We start from the raw sequence: 19,400 nt of genomic DNA on the forward strand, positions 1-19,400 counted from the left end.
CTCGTTTACCTTTTATATTTATTCTCTGACAGATTTAAAGACAAGTGCATTTCAGCATGCCCACATTCCACATGCAGATATAAATATTTAAGTAATTGATTTCCCCAGTCGACGAAGGTGAACTTCCCATTTCTTGGCTTGAACACTCGGGCAATGCAAATAGTTTATTTTTGACCGCAGAATCCTTCGACTTGAGCGGACAGTTGAGGTTGTCAAACTAATTGCACAATTGCCGATGATTTATTCAGATGCCAATTAAGGTGCCAACTAACGGTGTGGCCCAGGCTATATCGATTCGAAAATATTCAATAATCCCCGAGCCTTGATAACCTCATCAAGCATGCACATGGCCAACCTGGGACTAAGGTTGTTTTCGGAGCTAAGTGCGGATATGGGGTTTTTGAGGGTCTTAGGGGCTTAAGGGTTTGAGGGGACATACGTATAGGTAACAAAAGTACGAGTTGCTATGGATCAAGCTCAAGGCGTGGCAGTTGGGCATTAGGTGTTGTACACTGGCGCACGACAAGCAACCAAACAAAGGTCAACTCGACAAGTGAGTTAAATGACAAGGACCTCACCTTGCTTGCCTTGGCCCGTGCGTGTTTGCATGTTTGACTCGATGAGGCGACCCCAAAAATGAAACTCAACTTTGGCTTTGAATGTGGATGTGGCGTGCAACCATTATATGGCCTTTCGCTTTCAAAACAAAGCCCCCTTCAAGCCAAACCGACTTCGTTGTTGTTTTTGCATTGCCCTTGGCCAATTGCGAGTGAATTTTGATGTTTTGACTGGCCATTCCTGGGGCCATTTGACAACTCTATAAAACCGGTGTCCTTAAACCCGCCCTCGTCCTTGCCCCAACCCCTACACCCTAATAACCGTAATTGCCCGGAGAGTTTCGCGACTTTCGACTTGGCCACCAAACTAAAAGCGAAACTTCAAAAAACCCGACTTGGCAACTGGAAAAGCGGAAGCACGAGCTTTGCCCAAAAAAGCTCCTGCTCGCTAAGCTTTCGTCCTGGCGAGGCGAAAATGTAAATGTCAGTCATGGAGTTCCAGTCGTCGGATACATGTGGAACACAACGAACACAGAAGGAGCCTTTCGCGTCTCATCCCCCGAATACAATGCGAAAAAGTCTGTACAAAAAATAGACACAAAAAACAAAAAACACCACTCTCTGCATAAAATATAACTCCGAAAAGGTATAGCACAAACAGAAAACCTCAAAAAATACGTGTAAAATGGAATTACGGTGCGGGAATTGAAAGAGTGAAGTGTGTTTTAAGCTAAATATCAAGTGAAATATAAGGAATACATTAATAATTCATGGCCCTCAAATCAAAGCCAGAAGCTTACTAGTTTGATAAGAAATTTAACGAAAATTATAAAGAATATAGTGTACAAAAAAGATTCAGCGAAGCGAATATTTTATAAGTAAACCGCAATCGAACAACTCAAACAAAGTTGACAAAAAAAGCTCACGCCCCTCACGTCTCAGTTTTTTCTCGTATTATTTGTGAAAGTGCAACAAACACATATAAAAAAGGGAGGAGAAGGGATAAAAGAATAGCAGCAGGGCCTGCAAAGGAATTGCCATCATTTGGGGATTACGGAATTATCGGGATCCGTATTCATTAAAATGGATTTAAGCCAATGCCGATGTGCTGAGCTGCATTTGTGCATGGGATTATCGATTGTAATGCGCAGTCATCAAATTATGTTTGAACAACGCCGCCGCAACAGCGATAATAGCAACAAAACAAGCAACAACAAACACTGAATTGGCCCCTGACCCCTTTTGGAAATACCTCAACCCCCCAGCCAATAAAAAAAACACCCCCTACGCCCCTGCCCGCGCGAAAAGGAGCAGCAAAAAAGAAGAAGCGTCTTATGAAACAATTGAAGCACCGGCCAAAGGAGCAAAGGAGCAGACAAAGACAAAAACAACGGCTAAGAATAAAGCGTAGACCAAGAAGAAGAAGCAGCACCAGCAAAGGATACAAGCGAGAACAGTCGTAGCAACAACAACAACATCGCATTTTTAAACGGCAATACGCAAAGTAAGTGAAGCGTGAAGTGAGCGAGAGTGCACTCACAAAAAAATTAGAACCTTTTTGAAAAGAGCACAGACAAGTTAAATTATAAAACCTCATTGTTTTTCATTTTTGGAGGTCCTTAGCATTACCAAAGGAATTGGGAGCAAAGAATAAAATACATTTCGAAAGTTAAATTGTAATATATTATTATTAAATAATTTTTGAATAATTTGATGGCTTAACCCGTTAACCTTTTAACATTTTGATTTGATATTTAAATATGAACTTGAAATGTATTTGTCCGAAAGATATACAAATTACACAAAATTTTAAAGCTGGGGCTTCGATAATCATAGTCACCTTAGAGCAGGTGCCCTATATAGGCTCTAGCCTATATTATTATGAAATCTGAAATTTATCACCTGATGTGTGCCTATTATTAAGAATTGTGTGAAGCTAATTAGGACCAACAGATCACAATCTATAATACTTTTTTCTCTATGTAGTGAAGAGCAGCAGGTGAGGAGGCAGCCAAGTGAAGTGAAGCATTTGTCGCATTTTGCAGAATTCTCGGCGTAATTAATGTTCTGAGTCTGTGTGTGTGACTGGGGGTTTGTAAACTAGGTCACTAGGAAGTTAGCCCCTTAGCACTCATCCCCCTTTGGTACCTCTTCAGCGGCAACTCTACGTCAAAGGTGTCAACTCGCCAAATCTGCAACCACACCTTATTTGAGCTAACCACCCCTTACACGAGCACCACCCACTTAACCACCCATCGCACCACCACTCCTTAACAAACCGCCATGATTAACGCGCCTCAGTGCGATTAACTGGCAAACAAATTTGGAGTGGTTGCGGCGGTGTATGTTTGTATGCTCCACCGACAGCATTTCCATTCAATAACCCACGGCACTCGTATGCAAACACTGAAAAAATGTTTTCGCAAAAAATAACCATATTTGTGCATGAAAAACCGTCATTCATCATCCAATAAAGACAAACAGGCCTTTTAGCCAACGCAAACATGACTTTTTATATTTTTGTAAACTTAAACAAAGACTATTATATTTTTAACTTATATCTCATTCATCGTCCCTTAAAAGCTAAGCATTTTACACGATAAAATAAGGTATATGCAAGTGTTTGTTTAGTTTTGAATAATTTTTTAATATGATTTAACAATTTTTATTTTTCTGTGACTCCCGGACCAATATGATTTTTAATATAATATGCCTACACATGCCAATATGTAATTAACTTCATTGTTTTTTTTAAATAATAGTAACATAATTGGTCAGTAAAAATCAGACAATTAAAGATTAAAGTTATATTTTATATTGTATTGTTTAAACCCGTTTGTTAAATATATTATTGTAGTTGACTAGCTTTTAACGATCAATCTAATTAATCATGTAACGTATACGCAATGTGGTACGAATTCTGTGTTGTATTACGAGCAGATATCAATCAGGACCTCTATTTCAGGACAGATATTTCCCTTATAACTATGACCAAGTTAAATGTTATACGGTTTTACCATAATAAATTATAAAACGTGCTGACGATAAAATGTATATATATTTATTCATATTTTAAATTATTTTTTTGTTACCCATACATGTTTTTACGTATCTGGTTGTAAGTATGCGTGTATCTACCTCGCATACGCAGGACACACAGAGATAAAGAGGCTTCCCCTACATAAAAGTTCTTTCATTTTTTATAGAACAAAAATTTGTGGCAGGAGTTTAGAACATTGCCAACGGGGCTGCGGACAGATGTAGCGGGGGTGTAAACGAGTAAAAGCCATAAAACTCAGGCGCCGAAGCGCAAAATGCCCTTGCTCGGTAAAAAAAAATAGAAAGCCAACAAAAAAAGTCAGGGCAACCGAAAAAAAAGAACAACAGGAAATAAATACTGCTTATTTATTTATTTGTTTCGACAAATCCCAATTGAAACAACGCTTAAAAGCTTTGAAATCAAAACTTAAATAGAAACCACACAGACAGGCAGACGAATAAAGCGAAAACGATAGAGTAGGAGACAAAAAGACAATTACTATTAAACCCAAGTTCAATTCGGTCCGCAAACAATTGAATTTGTTGCAGATTTGATTTGGCTTCATGTGGCTTGCGATAACTATTTTCTGGGATTAGTGTGGGATTGGATTCATTGCCCTGACCGCAGTTTGCTTTCTAATGAGATTTTGTTAATTAAAATAAAATTCTTTAACTAAATTCAAATGAATTCAAATGTTAGGGGAAATAGAATTCGGTTTATTGGATTAGTTATATTTGTATTAAGGTGGGGAGCCATAAAGAGCATTTGGATTTGGTTTGTATGTTTATATTTGTTTGATTAGTCAGTAAGGTCGATTCGAAACTGACTTAAGTTTATCAAAATTGACTTTTCCATTCAAACACAATTTACATTCGATAAAATTTTATGCTGTTATCCTTATGATAGTTGTTTTCTTAATACTGTGATAAAATACATAAGACTTAAACAATTTTAGCCGTTGGCAAATAAAATAAATCAATTTGAATATTGCGACTTATTTAAATTGTCAAATACAAAACTTAATTCAACGAAAAATAAATCAAAACAAATTATAAAAGATTCATTAAACTCATTCCAATTTAATAAGGAATTGCTGGCCTGCCAGCTTATTTAAATCTAAATTTGTTTATTTTCTTTAGAAATGTTTGCATACATTAAGACGAACACAAAAACAAGCTTTCACTCAAGCTCATAAACCTTTAAAACGTTATACTCGTACATATATGTACGAACAAATAAAGGAAAATCTCAAGCCTAATCCCGCATTAAGCTACAACCAAAAACATAACCCAAAAGTATGCAACAGAGATACAATTTAAATATGCACGTTTTATGAAGTGGATCAGTGTTCTTTGTCAGGATTTATTGTTAAGAAACCATTAAGTTGGGTAATCATCTACATTATAAAGGAAATAAATTAGAAGCCCAGACCAATTTTTAGCGACAAAACATATAAATTAGTTATCTTTGTCTTAATTTAAAATACCCTTTGGACCATTCCTTAAAAAAAAGCAATGAAGCAATTAGTATAAAATAAATCAGATAACCCATATTTAAATTGTTTTGTCTTTTATATTATAAAATCTTTAAATGTCATTTGTCTGATTAGATCCTAAAATCGACCATATAAAATCAAATTAAATATTTTTATACTACTGCAAAACCCAGAAATAATTCTCATATTTTTATTGTTCCCCAATTCCACATCATATCTTGTATACCCCATCTGCAGGAACACACCGAAGTGTATAAATTGCTTACGTTTGCCGATGTAGTCATAAAAATTGCTTTGGCACATAAAACGAAGCTTGACGCTCGCTTTGGTTTGGTTTCATTTCGCCTCTTACCGTTTTTGTTTCGTTTTCGGTTTCCATCGCTGGTGGGCTTGTTTTTTGCGGGTGTCCTTCTTATATTTCTATTTCTATTTGGATTGCCATTTGTATTTGTATTCCCCGATTTGTATTTTGTTCGCTCGCCAATTCGGTAATCACATTTCAAGCATTTTATGCGATGTCCTCTGATTCCCTTTCTGTTCTTTGGTCCTTTCTTGCAGGATATGACAAGTGATGGTGCTGTTACGTTTTGGATATTTTTGCTTTGTTTGATCGCCTCGCCGCACCTGAAAGGGGGCGTGGCCGGGAGGCCCGATGAGCTGCACATCGGCGGCATCTTTCCGATAGCCGGCAAAGGAGGATGGCAGGGCGGGCAGGCGTGTATGCCTGCCGCAAGACTGGCGTTGGATGATGTCAACAAGCAGCCGAATCTGCTGCCGGGCTTCAAGCTCATCCTGCACAGCAATGACAGCGAGGTGAGTACGGAGCACTGCACATCCAGTAGTGGGTTGGAACGCGATAAGCCCTACTTATATGTAGTCTCCTCTGGCGTCCTGTCACATACCCTTGGGTGCCACTTATTTTGTTTCGTTTTTGTTTCTCCTCACTGATGACTGGAGTGCTGGCTGAGCACTGGCATTCATTAGCATATTTCTCCAGGGGATGATGGGGTTGGGGTTGGGGTTTGGGGCCGGCGGACTGGGGTCCTGTCTGTTAACAAAGGACAAACAGTTTTATTATGCCGCATTAAAGGGTATTGCTACGCATGTGTTCCACAAATTGATTTCTCCACCAATTCGCCATTCGCCAACCATATTTGGCAAAGTCTCGGCTTAATGACCGCACATAAATTGTAATTGAGGTTCGACCGAATCACGTTCGCTGCGCTGCCATCAGCAATTATATCGGCAGAGTTCGGTTAATCGGGTTTTTATGTGCGTGATTTGTAATTGATAAAAGGTATTTAACAATACGATTAATGTAGACAAGGCCAACCGATCAATGTCGCTTAGTGCTCTTTTAATGCGCTTTCAAAAAAATATTAAGCTTTTCTTGTAAAAAAAATCTCAATGAATTAAGCAGTAAATTTATTTGTAAATGAAAAGAATTGAAAACTGCACATTTAAACAAATAGTCCACTTCTTTCCTGCGATTAAAGACTTACTACAAATTTGTGTTGGTAATTTCTTTAACTTTTAATTATGTGATAACTTTTCTCAAAATTTTTGACTAAAACTAGGGGTAGCTAAAGCAGTATTTGTATTAAGAGACATTTAGGGGTAACATTAATATAATTACTCATTCAGGGGGCATAGTTTTGATTAGCTTAAAGATTTTACTTTTGTAAATTAAAATATGTTTCGTTTTTCTCGAAGGGTAACCCATTTATTAAATTGTTGTTTTCTAATATGTTCCTTGAAAGCAAAAAAATGATGATCTGCCAATGCAAATAAAACACCCAGCTATAAATCAACTTCAAAAAAGTATCTATTTCAGTGGATTTTGAAACTTTTGTTAGCTAACAAAGAGACGGCTATTAAACGAATACCCACCACCCAAAAAGCCATGTATCATGATAAATGGCCAGTAAAAGACGCAGTTTCCAGTTCCCAGCTAACTGGCGCTATCAATGCCCCTTGGCGCGTTATAGTATATTCGCTAAACTATTTTTATTCATTTTCATATTTTGCACATTTTTTGTGGGTTTTCCATTTTAAGGGTCTGCGGTACAGTTGTTGCGGTTTTGACTACTTCGGTTTCAGTTTCGGTTTCGGCGGCTGTATGGCCCTGCCTATTTATAAGCGCGAACCTCATTAGTTTTAAGTGAGCGAAAGCTTAACTACTTGTTTTGAGTTTTGAATGAGGTCACTTTGCCCCGGCCCAGCCGTAGCTCATCATTTGAGTTATTTTTATTCAAGGCTGCCAGGAGGGACAGACACTACACTATATCCTAGGCCGCATACACCATACACCACACCCATTCACGAGGCAGATACGGACATATAGATAAGGACAGAGGCGGAGAGGTAAACTGAGTTCTGTTCTGTTCTGTTCGGTCTCAGTCTCAGTCCCTGTTCATATCTGGTCTGGTTAGTTCAGTTCAGTTCGCCTCGCTGGACTTAGTCGGGCGCGTTATGTTTGTGGCTTAGGCAAACAGCTTCCGTTAAATGCTGCATAATTAGTTGCCATCTCCAGGTCCCATGCTGCCCCCAAAGGCACCGCCCCCTTTACTTCCACCTCCACAATCCACGTCACATGGCAAACGACAAGGGGCAAAGGTCGCACGCAATGTTTGCCTTTGCCGCTGCCTTTTGCTTGACCTACTTTGATGTGTGAAATGTCCCAAAGAAGCCTGCTTCTTTGCACAGAGAAGCGAATAAAGAAATATAAACAAAGCAGGTTGGTTAGCCTGCGATAACCGAACCATCTGACGCCCTTCCGGTTAATTTGAAATATGCTACCAAACCACTGCTATAATTTCCGATAAGTGTCAAATATTACATTGATTTCAAAATGTTCTACCACGGGCTGGGAGAAAAATAAATCACATTTTCACTTGCGAAGCTGCCATTTTATTTTCAGATAAGAGCCTTAACGTGTACCACTTAGGTGGCTTTAAACAGCTGTCAAAACTTTTCCACTTGAGAGAAAAATTGTTAATTAGCTGTGCTTAAAAGTATACGGGGATAGGAGTAGGTGGTTCCAAAAGATATTCGTTAGCTTACGGGGCAATAAAAGTTTCTTTTAGCTATTCGCTGATTCGACATAATAATTATTTGCATTATTCCAAAATGAAGCTTTACTAAATAAAAAAAATATTTATAAAATTAATTTTCCTTTTTATAGTTTACCTAAAATAAAAATGGCAAATGTATGAATATAAATGTAATTATTAAATTAAGCAGCAATATAATTACCTTTAAACATTTTTGTCATTAACTTTCAGTTATTTCGGTTAATAAAGGTATTAGTAATATTTCAGTTAGACGACACCAAAATGTTCTATAAAATTAACATACTCTGTTCAAGGGACACAAAGGGAAACTATTAAACTAGAGCGAGCGCTTATATCGTGGCATGCCCTGAGACCAAAAACCCACACCTAAATCTAAATAGATGGGGGAGTATGAACAGGATAATACTTATGCATAAACAGGGACTGGACATGAAAAGGACAGGAAAAAAAACAATTAGAATGGTTGTTTACACGCAAACCAAGTAAGAAATATGAAAATTGTCGTCAGAAGTAGGAAGAAAAGGGGGTTTGGGGAAAAGTAAAGGAAACGACAAACAGCGAAAACGAGTTTGCCATGTAAATGAATGAATGGGAGAATGAATAACTGAATGAATGAATCATTTATATGGTCAACGTGGATACACGTATGTATATCACCCCCACATGAGGGAAAAAGCGACGAGGAGGGGGCTCACCATCTTGAATTATTCATTGTCATGAATGAATCTTGTTTAATTGATAAATGCCATGGAATGGGGATTAATAAAAAGAAAAATGAAAAAATATTATCCAGGTGGAGACATAAATTACCTAGGGGATTGAGTATGGAAATTAAATTAAGTAAATTACTAAAAATCGTTATAATAAATCAAACGACAATGTATTTGAATTATTTTAAGTCGATCTAAAAGGTAAAATAATGTTTAATAAAACTCTTAAATAGTTTAAAATTGCTACAAAGACACTTTTGATTAAGCGATACAAATAATAATGAACATATAAAATTGAATTTTAAAGGAGCTCGGCAATCAGGATAAACATATACGTCTATAAATTATTCAATAAGGAAATACAGTCAATTTTTGTGATAAATTAATACTCGATAGCCACGCCAACGCATCAATTTCCGCACATAAATCACAAAACAAATTAATAATTTCAATAATTACCTTTAAATAAAGACAGACACATTAATTACAGGAAATTCGCTATTAATAACTTCTTAAGGGCCGTTGCTTAGCATAGGCATAATCAATACTTCCCGCCGGCCATCAAGCAAAAACCTATTTATGCATGCATATTTATCGAAGAGTGACGGAGAATATAATTTTCTTGGCAACTGGCTAATTCACTTTCCCATCTCATCCCATTCCATTCCACTCCACCCACAGTGTGAGCCCGGTTTGGGCGCCAGCGTGATGTACAATCTGCTCTACAATAGACCGCAAAAACTGATGCTGCTGGCAGGATGCAGCACGGTCTGCACCACTGTGGCCGAGGCTGCCAAAATGTGGAATCTCATTGTGGTAAGTGGCAGTTGCATAACGCTAGCTGTTGGTCTGCATTAAAATCATCGTTTTTGTTTTCGAAATACCTGCAGCTCTGCTATGGTGCCTCCAGTCCGGCTCTGTCGGATCGCAAGCGGTTTCCCACTCTATTCCGCACCCATCCATCGGCCACGGTGCACAATCCCACTCGCATCAAGCTGATGAAGAAATTCGGCTGGTCCCGGGTGGCCATCCTGCAGCAGGCCGAGGAGGTCTTTATATCGGTTTGTTATAGCATTTGGATCTCCCCAAACTATTTGTAATACCAATTGAACCAATTGCAGACCGTAGAGGATCTCGAGAATCGATGCATGGAGGCTGGCGTTGAAATCGTAACTAGACAATCATTTCTTTCCGATCCAACAGACGCCGTGCGCAACTTGCGACGCCAGGATGCACGCATCATCGTGGGACTCTTCTACGTGGTGGCCGCCAGAAGGGTACTATGCGAAATGTACAAACAGCAGCTGTATGGCCGGGCCCATGTATGGTTCTTCATTGGTAAGTCCTTAAAATCTTGAAATCAGGGATTTATGTATTGTGACTTGAGTATCATGTGAAAGCATTGAAAATTAAAACTACAAAACTGTATGCGCTTAAATTTCAAAGAAAGTCAGAGAAAATAATAAGTAATAGTTTCCAACAAGTAGAGCCACCCTTTATGGAAAAACAATTTACCTAATATTTTATATATTTTTCGGCTATTGGCATTGCAGCTAACTTTATCTATATAAAATTTATCTCACATTGTTTTTTAGGCTGGTACGAAGACAATTGGTATGAGGTCAACTTAAAAGCCGAGGGCATAACCTGTACAGTAGAACAAATGCGGATAGCTGCCGAGGGACATCTGACAACAGAGGCTCTCATGTGGAATCAAAACAATCAGACAACTATATCTGGAATGACTGCAGAGGAATTTCGGTAAGTCTGAGCACGTGAATTATAAAAAATGTTGACTAAATATTTCCCAATTTCAAACAGACATCGACTGAATCAGGCATTAATCGAAGAGGGCTATGACATCAATCACGATCGATATCCGGAGGGTTATCAGGAGGCACCTCTGGCATATGATGCGGTGTGGAGTGTGGCTTTGGCTTTTAACAAGACTATGGAACGTTTGACAACCGGCAAGAAATCGTTGAGGGACTTCACCTATACGGACAAGGAAATTGCCGATGAAATCTACGCTGCCATGAACTCTACGCAGTTTCTGGGTGTCTCGGTAAGTAGTAAACCTATATAAATTGAAACTATATAAATATATATCCTAATATACTTTTTTGTAGGGCGTGGTGGCATTCAGTTCTCAGGGCGATCGTATTGCTCTTACTCAAATCGAACAGATGGTGAACGGCAAATACGAGAAGTTGGGCTACTACGATACCCAGTTGGATAATCTATCGTGGTTGAATACGGAACAGTGGATTGGTGGCAAGGTAAGCATAATAGTGGCCTTTGGAATATCATTCCTGTTATTACTGCTAGCCAAATCGAAACAATGTCTGACGAAGATAAAAAACAAGAAGATGACAAGGATTCTGTACCTGGTAATGAAAGAAAACGAAAATCGACAAGAGATGGGAGTAATACTGAAGGATCCTCAGTGAGTTTTGGTCAGAAAAAAGACGAATCCAAAGGACCGTCGACTTCTTCAGTTAATCTTAAGCATGGTCCAAAAGTAGCAGCCAAACCGAAAAAATCATCAATACGGTCATCAAGTTCTGAGGCGGTTAAAAATACAGTTTCTCAAAATCATGAAGATGAAAAGCCTGGATTTTCCAAATCATATGAGAAAATAAATTTGGGAAGCTATAGATATACAAGAGAAGGTAAAATTGTCATTGACAATAACAAAGATAAAGAAGATCCAAAGCCGTCATCTCGGTCCGGAAAAGCACCGCCTAAAAATTTGGAGGATGAAGAGCCACATACATCAAGACGGAAGCAAAGGAAAACCAAACCGGATAACGATGATGGTTTCACATCAACAAGGCGACATAGAGAGACATTTGATTCATTTGATAGGGAAACGTATTTGGCTGATATGATAGATTATGAGCGCTCTTCAGAGGGAATACCACCAGATAGCACTGAAAAGAAGCAAAGGTGGAAGCCAGACAGTTCTCTAAGACATCGATATGCCAGCAACCATGAAACTAAATCTAAATTAAGTTTTCAAGGAGAGGAAGAAGGAGACGAAATCGATTCAGTTGGATCTGCGACCATGCGAAGTAGTAGCTTTCGTCGATCCAGAACTGATGATAATCGGTCCGTGATCCTGGCTGAAGTGATCGATATAGGAAGATTAGAGGAGCTAAGGGATCAACAAGAATCGAATAAAGACCAAAGAAATGACAGAACTATTGATGAAATAAAAGGTTATAAGACCACAGGAACTTGCAAAAGTCATGTTGATGAAGTTAAATGGAGGGAAACCTCTAGTGATGAAGATAGTAATGCGTCCGTAAAACACAGAGGCACCATCACGAAAATCTCTCGTGCTGCTCAAAGAGTAGAAGAGGAAAGTTTGAAGACTGATGAGGATGGTGAGACTCCTCCTCCGGAAACAGAAAAAGAGTTGCGGCCAAAAAGACGATGGACTTTTCCCATAACAGATACATTTTCTGAGATCCCTGGGGAACGCCAGCCACTGAGAGAAAACCAAAAGGTAAAAATAGGAAAGAGAAACAAAAAAATTCGGTCTATCGGAGTCAACACAGAAATAAGTAGAAAACCTCCCAAATTAGGAGACACCGCAATGCCTGGAGAAACTGATTCGGGAGTATACCACGACGATGGAAAAATGCGAGATATAGGCCAAGTCACTGAAAGAGTCTATACACATCGCAAGAAAATTATATATAAAACTGATTCAGATGATTACTCCTTAGATATAGAACTCTTGGATGATCGAGTAAGAGAAATTGGAGTCAATACTAGAAAGCTACCCAAAACCAATTATCCGCCTATATCAAGGATGTACTTTCATGATGGAGGAAAATTAATTGACGTAGGATCGAACACAGATAAGTCCTACAAGCCCATCGACGACGGAACAGAAGTGATCTATATGAATCCCATTATGTATGACAACTCAATATTGAACAGGCTCATTGTGGACCCACCGCCGGATAATGATCCCTACAAAATGCCAGCTAAAGATGATAGACGTGCCTACTACAAGGGCTGTGAATATCATTTTCCGGGAAGAACTGGTTGGCGCAGACTGTTCTACAACAGAACATTTGGAAAATATGAACTGCGCCGTCCAAGTCACTTTCTTTATACACTGATCTTTGCGACATGCTATATTTTATTTATACTGCTTTTTTCCATGGCCTGGTTCGATTATGTAACAGATGAAGCTCACACAAAATCGCCCGTGCTTAAGATGTCCCAACCTTCTCTTACTTTTGCTCCTATCGGACCTCGAACTAATCCCAAAGCGATCTCATTCGATCCGCAGAACAATACTGAAATCTTGGAAAAGTACGCTGGAATAATGGCTCTGTTGCAAAAATATGGCGACACTGGACAAAGTCCACGGTTTGGGACATGTAACGCCTACGAAAACTTTGGATATCCTAGCGGTGAACCGTGTGTTTTTCTTAAAGTAAATCGGTTAATTGGCTTTAAGACCGAACCATTCACTGATTCCGATGAGCTTGTGAAGGCCAAGCTTGACGAGGCCGACTTTGCGGCTTTAAAGAGTCTATTGCAAAACACCACATCGGAGGAGGAACGCCAGAATCGCACTTGGATAACTTGCCGTACGGATATGGACAAGAAGATTGAAATTGAATTTCATCCAGAACCGGCGTTCAGAACGGAATACACCGATATTAAAGAGAAAATTGAGTATATCTTGGATAAAGATAAGAAATCTTTCTTCGGCCCAAACGATTTGAATCGCATAGTGGCCCTTAAGATCAAGAATCTAAAGGCAAACGAACGTGTCCAAGTAAACTGTAAAATGTGGGCTCAAAACATCCATTACAACCAAGAGGGTTTTGGTCAAATCTCGTTCTATGTGCTTTTAGCCAACGACAAAAATCGAGAAAGGGTGGAGAAAGTACTTAGACATCATGATTCATTGTAAAGCAAATTTGTAAAAATAGTTTGTTCATAAAATATGCAAATAAAATATAAATTCGTTTGTTATATCATCAATTGGTGAAACATATTTTAAAAAATTGTATTTGCTTAAATTTTATTAAAGGTTCCTCAAGATCGCACAATTGTCACGCATGTTCTACGCACCGTGTCCTTGCCATTATTTGTGTGCATGTGCACCATCTCCAGTTGCGGCATCTTTGTCGCCTTCGCCTTGATCATCTTTAATATATGGAATAAGCATAGAAGGTAGATTGTCGATATAAAGTTTCACCTTTCTGGGATTAACTCATTTCATTTACTTTCAGAGTAATACAATCCTCGCATCCCGTTTGCAATACGATCATGTTATTTGGAGTCATCATCTGTCTAATATCTGTCATACTACTGGGTATGGACGGACGCTTTGTTAGCCCCGAGGAATATCCAAAGGTGAGAGTTCTATACGCAAAATACCCTTAAAATTCAATATCTAAATTAAATAAATTATTTTTCCCATTAGATATGTCAAGCTCGAGCTTGGTTACTATCCACCGGTTTTACATTAGCATACGGTGCTATGTTCAGCAAGGTCTGGCGTGTGCACCGATTTACAACAAAAGCAAAAACTGACCCGAAGGTGGGATTACCAAAAGTATTCATAAGGATATAATAAACATTTTTGTATTTGCAGAAAAAAGTGGAACCTTGGAAGCTATACACCATGGTTTCGGGCCTCTTATCAATAGATTTAGTGATATTACTCTCATGGCAGATCTTTGATCCGCTGCAGCGTTATCTCGAAACATTCCCACTCGAAGATCCAGTATCTACTACTGATGATATTAAAATACGTCCAGAGCTTGAGCATTGTGAAAGTCAACGCAACTCCATGTGGTTGGGTATGCCTCAAAAGTCTTTTTCAATCCAAACTGTTGTTATAATTTAATGTCTATTGTTTAGGTCTTGTGTATGGCTTCAAGGGGCTAATCCTGGTGTTTGGTCTGTTTTTGGCCTACGAGACGCGCTCCATAAAAGTGAAACAGATCAACGATTCGCGTTATGTCGGCATGAGCATCTATAATGTGGTAGTTCTCTGTCTGATAACAGCTCCGGTGGGCATGGTCATTGCATCGCAACAGGACGCGTCCTTTGCCTTCGTTGCTTTAGCTGTGATATTCTGTTGTTTCCTAAGCATGCTGCTGATATTTGTGCCAAAGGTTAGCCTAGTCACTCCCTTCGTTTAAGGATGACATAATCTTAGTAATCTATTTTGTCGTGTAGGTCATTGAGGTCATACGTCACCCCAAGGATAAGGCCGAATCGAAATACAATCCTGATTCGGCGATATCAAAGGAGGATGAAGAACGCTATCAGAAACTTGTTACCGAAAACGAGGAATTGCAACGATTAATAACACAGGTAAGATAATGCATTGAAATAGGAAATTAAGTGCACAATTGTTTATTACATATTTATTTTACAACATCAACCTAAAAGAATTTCGGCCTAATCATCATTTGAACAAAAGTAAATGAGTAATATTTCCAGTTACCCCAATGAATGCCATTAAGAGTGTATGTTTCTCCTTCTTTAAAATACAATCCATTGAGCGAGCTGTAAAATAAAGGGTTTGAGTTAGGAAATGTTTTACAAGTACGTTTCCAATTTAATGTGTTTACCTTGACAGACAATTATGATACCACCAACCACCGCCATGCTCGGCTGCGCAATTTTTTCTAGAGTCATCATTATCATTATCGAAAGTCGAGAACTTCTTATCTTTGTGGTATTTAAGAGAGTCTCCAGCTGTTCCAGAAAATTGTCCCAGCCTTTCCAGCTTATATAATTCCTTTTCACTGCCCACTTTGAAGTCGTCGAAGTGAGCATACACTGTGTCGCCATTAAAGTGCTTTAGTTGAATGAAAAGATCATGTGGTTGTTCTGCAGTCATCAAGTGAAGCTTTTGGAGGCCGATAAAAAACTCTCCTCTCTCATTCCCGAATCCATTTTTGTAATTAGTCCAGGATTGGTTGAAACTAACGCTTCCATCAAGTCGTCTTTGAATGACTGTCCAACCGGCTGCTGCCGATTTGCACTGGGTCACTTGGAAAGGCTCTACTCCCGGCACCTTCATTTGGTACATACCGCTTGGACTGCCACTGGGGCAAGTGTCTGATAGATTTTCTCCGAGATTTGTTTGAGATTTCGAATTTTCTAACCGGCTTTGCAATTCCTTCACTGTGTCTTCCAATGAACGAATTTTATTATTGAGTTCATCACAATATCCGTTGCACTGTGCCACCAAGATCTGATTCGAACCTGACTGTGGAAAGTTATTTTCTGCACTACCCAAAGAATGATCTCTTGGAAACAGAAACCACACAAAAAACACCACAAAGCTCGAATGCATTCTGTTGAACATCCGTACTAAAGCAAATTCCGTGGTGAACTAAAGTACAATTGTGTATTTGGGAGCTTACACTTGAAAACGTACGACCTTATCTACTATTAAAATAAGTTCGAATAAATCTCACTTTTGTTGTTTATTTGAGCACGACTATCTTCACTGAAAAAAAAAATCTAGTAAGACGAGCCTTAAAATGGAAAGCAGCTAGTTTCCATTATAGTATCAATTGGATACTAAATAGTGATAACCAAATACAAAATAGTTTAAAAGGAGCAATTTTATTTCCAATAGTATTTAAAAAAATGTTTACCACTCAATGTCTAAAACTGTTTAGATTATTGATGCAAGTTTTTTCGGGTGTATTAGTTATAAATAATCAAATCTCAAACTGTAAAGTTCAGTACACTTATACTATTTAATTTAATTTATATATTTAATTAAAATTAAATGTATGTGTGGTTTTTCATTGCAGAAGGAGGAAAAGATACGAGTCCTGCGACAGCGGCTGGTGGAGCGGGGCGACGCCAAGGGCACAGAACTGAATGGAGCAACAGGTGCCGCCGCTGGCGCCGTCGCGACAACTTCGCAGCCCGCTTCCCTCATCAACTCATCTGCACATGCCACGCCCGCAGCCACACTCGCAATCACACAAGGTGAGTAGTACTGAACCCAAACCCATCCATCAAAAGTTCCCCGTAGCCAGTTGCATGTGGTACTCGGTATTTGCATCGTTGGTTTAGCTTGACGTTCATAATCGTAATGTTCTCAATTTTAATTAGAAATTTTAGCTATTTTCGTGGGCATTGACACAATTGATTAGGAACAACAGTAAAAATGGAGTTCAAAGGTTATTTGCTTACATATGTTAATGCAATGAAAACTTATTATCAGCACTTTACAAAACTTGTGTCTCACTTGTAAAGCAATAAACCCAATATTTTAGTTTTGAATGTAAACCGTAAAGCATTTAACTATATTTAGCACCATTTATTTAAAACTTACACAATTCCTTTTATCTTACCGTTCAATACTAACATTTCTTTACTCTGAATATGCATAATATTTATATTACTTTTCTAACAATCTTGAACAGCCTCTTTTTGGATATAAAAAATGATTAATTCTTAATAAATTTATTTTGCAGATACTCATGAGCATCGTACATGAAAAAACTTGTCAATTTCCTTTGCGTGATAGGTGAATTATACAGAAAATATGAAATGCAAATAATGATGCTAACGGAAGATGGATTTAATAAAAAACGCGTACTTAATAAACTTTGTATCAACTTTAAGCTGAGCTAAATAAGTGAATTGGTAGCAGCAATTTTGTAGAATAATGAAATATGTATTGTACCTTAAACGTGTTTAGAATTAATATTGAAAACGAAATACTTTTAACTTAAAAAAAAACACGACATTAGCATCTGAACTAAGCGAATTGTTAGGCTTTAAAGTTGAAATACAAAAACCAAAAACTCTATTAAGAAAATACCTAAAAAAAGAAAATGTTAAAGTTAGTCATTTTTAAAAGCAAGATGAAAAAACAAGTTGTTGTTTTTTTTAGTAAATACTGTACTGTTGACTTAAGCGAGTTTTTTGTTTGAACCTCTGTTGCTCAGTGCTGTCTCCTAGAGCTCTCTAAAATGAATCTGCATAGATGAAAACCCCAAATGGCGGCCTTCTCCTCATTCTTAGTTTTGATTTACGTGTCTTTTCCGAACCAGGTCGCGGCAATACAAACCAAACTCCTAGACTCCGGGAATCAAACTATGGAACCCTGTCATTCTCGACTGGGTATTCGGTTTGATTCCCAATATGTTAGCTAAGTTAGCTTTAGGCACTTTGTATAGATCCATGTGTGTGTGTGACGTGTAAGTGTGTCCTCGATAAAAGTTTTAATAGTTTACATTTCAGCAAATCGTAAATAGCACAAATCGAATGAAAAGTCTAGCAAATATTAGATAATGAAAGGATATGTATACATTTAGCTTAGACTAGTGTAGCATGAAAAGTTAATATAATATTATGGGTGGGTTAAATGCTCAAGAAACGTTTTAATTTTTATGTACTGTTATACATAGACAATTAAATGGTAATGAAAAATTTTTGAACCTACTGTAAGTTCTAAAATTGCATTTATAAAGTATATAAATTATACACACAGGAAATGAAGAGAAACCGAAAATAGTTGAGGGCGTCGTTATATAGGAATTGACTTTATTTAAACTAAAACTAAACTGAAACCTATTGACAAAATAATTAACTCACTCACTTGCATAACATAACATTCTATCACTCACTCACCCTTCAACGAAGTCAAATCTTTTAAATTCAATCTCACTCACATTCAAAAAATTTAACAGAAGGGGGAAAAATCCATCACAAAAAGTGCTATAAGAAACATACATACATAGAAAACATCAAATTCCTACGAAATGAAAGACTTTAAAATCTAAGCCGTTAAATAAAAGGAAAACCAAGCAAAAGAAATGAATACTATACACACGATAAACAATGATTATATATAAAATATTGAAATATATATATGAAATTTACACATGGCAAAGATCATCTCTAGTACATTGATATTTGTTAAGGATCGTTGGAATTTGTAGTTTAATTGGATTGTATTTCATATACATATAGGGAACGCTGTTAGGGTAGACGTGTAACTCGAGATCATGTATATTGTATATAGAGCATTTAGCTGCGCCTCCAAAACACTACAGAAAATGAAAACCACAACAGCAACCAAATCTGCAATTGCAACAATTTAATCGACTCTTATTTTAAAATCCGAATCAATATTTTGCTTTTGTCTCAAATCACAGCCGAAAGAAGAACTTTTAGTAAAGTAAGACACAGTTTAGCCAAGCTAATTGTTGTATAAATACGAGTAAATAGAAAAAGCAAAGGTAAAATAAATCCAGATTTATTTCAAGTGAAAACACAAAAAAAGTGAAAATCTACTGTTAGTGACAAATTAAATATGAACCACAAAATGGTAGCAATATGCAGGAAAAACAAAAGGTCAAAGTAATGAAAAACTCGGTATGTTCTTATGAATGTAACATTAACGAATTAATTTAAAGTTTAATAAAACGGAATAAATGAAAATTTTACTGAATAAAAACACAAAACAGAATTATTCAAGTGCTTTATCAATGGTGGGCTCTT

The 19,400-nt window shown here is 37.7% G+C and overlaps 3 protein-coding genes across 4 annotated transcripts; 2 read left to right on the forward strand and 1 right to left on the reverse strand.

The window, feature by feature from the left end:
• Window positions 1-1,061: 1,061 nt before the first annotated feature.
• LOC108046496 (gamma-aminobutyric acid type B receptor subunit 1) lies at window positions 1,062-19,368 on the forward strand. Of its 2 annotated transcripts, XM_017126200.2 has the most exons (17): window positions 1,062-2,061; window positions 5,651-5,905; window positions 9,558-9,692; window positions 9,767-9,937; window positions 9,998-10,214; window positions 10,472-10,637; window positions 10,698-10,941; window positions 11,006-11,155; window positions 13,939-14,081; window positions 14,141-14,264; window positions 14,335-14,451; window positions 14,506-14,713; window positions 14,775-15,031; window positions 15,096-15,233; window positions 16,694-16,874; window positions 17,001-17,068; window positions 17,366-19,368. In XM_017126200.2, exons 2-16 carry the CDS (start codon window positions 5,654-5,656, stop codon window positions 17,039-17,041), a joined length of 2,544 nt encoding a protein of 847 aa, XP_016981689.1. In that variant the 5' UTR covers window positions 1,062-2,061; window positions 5,651-5,653; the 3' UTR covers window positions 17,042-17,068; window positions 17,366-19,368. The 2 variants fall into 2 exon arrangements, with proteins under 2 accessions (XP_016981689.1, XP_016981690.1); XM_017126201.2 differs by lacking the exon at window positions 17,001-17,068.
• On the forward strand, window positions 11,210-13,826 carry LOC108046495. The gene has a single exon (XM_017126199.2). The coding sequence runs from the start codon at window positions 11,218-11,220 to the stop codon at window positions 13,816-13,818; it is 2,601 nt and encodes an 866-aa protein (XP_016981688.1). The 5' UTR covers window positions 11,210-11,217; the 3' UTR covers window positions 13,819-13,826.
• LOC108046497 (microfibril-associated glycoprotein 4) lies at window positions 15,266-16,273 on the reverse strand. Its single transcript, XM_017126202.2, has 2 exons — window positions 15,494-16,273; window positions 15,266-15,428 (listed from the first exon to the last, which is right to left on the reverse strand). The coding sequence occupies exons 1-2, from the start codon at window positions 16,234-16,236 to the stop codon at window positions 15,305-15,307; spliced, it is 867 nt and encodes a 288-aa protein (XP_016981691.1). The 5' UTR covers window positions 16,237-16,273; the 3' UTR covers window positions 15,266-15,304.
• Window positions 19,369-19,400: the final 32 nt, after the last annotated feature.

This window comes from Drosophila rhopaloa, unplaced genomic scaffold (assembly GCF_018152115.1).
Source record: "Drosophila rhopaloa isolate 14029-0021.01 unplaced genomic scaffold, ASM1815211v1 contig_2, whole genome shotgun sequence".
Lineage (NCBI taxonomy): Eukaryota > Metazoa > Arthropoda > Insecta > Diptera > Drosophilidae > Drosophila > Drosophila rhopaloa.

What these genes read in the sequence shown, in the direction of transcription:
- LOC108046496 (XM_017126200.2), top strand. Translation starts at nt 5,654, where the DNA reads ATGACAAGTGATGGTGCTGTTACGTTTTGGATATTTTTGCTTTGTTTG. An exon ending in ATATGGAATAAGCATAGAAG is followed by an intron (nt 14,082 to 14,140) that starts GTAGATTGTCGA and finishes ATTTACTTTCAG; the next exon opens with AGTAATACAATCCTCGCATC. An exon ending in TGCTGATATTTGTGCCAAAG is followed by an intron (nt 15,032 to 15,095) that starts GTTAGCCTAGTC and finishes TTTGTCGTGTAG; the next exon opens with GTCATTGAGGTCATACGTCA.
- LOC108046495 (XM_017126199.2), top strand. Translation starts at nt 11,218, where the DNA reads ATGTCTGACGAAGATAAAAAACAAGAAGATGACAAGGATTCTGTACCT.
- LOC108046497 (XM_017126202.2), bottom strand. Translation starts at nt 16,236, where the DNA reads ATGTTCAACAGAATGCATTCGAGCTTTGTGGTGTTTTTTGTGTGGTTT. An exon ending in TATCATAATTGTCTGTCAAG is followed by an intron (nt 15,429 to 15,493) that starts GTAAACACATTA and finishes TTTATTTTACAG; the next exon opens with CTCGCTCAATGGATTGTATT.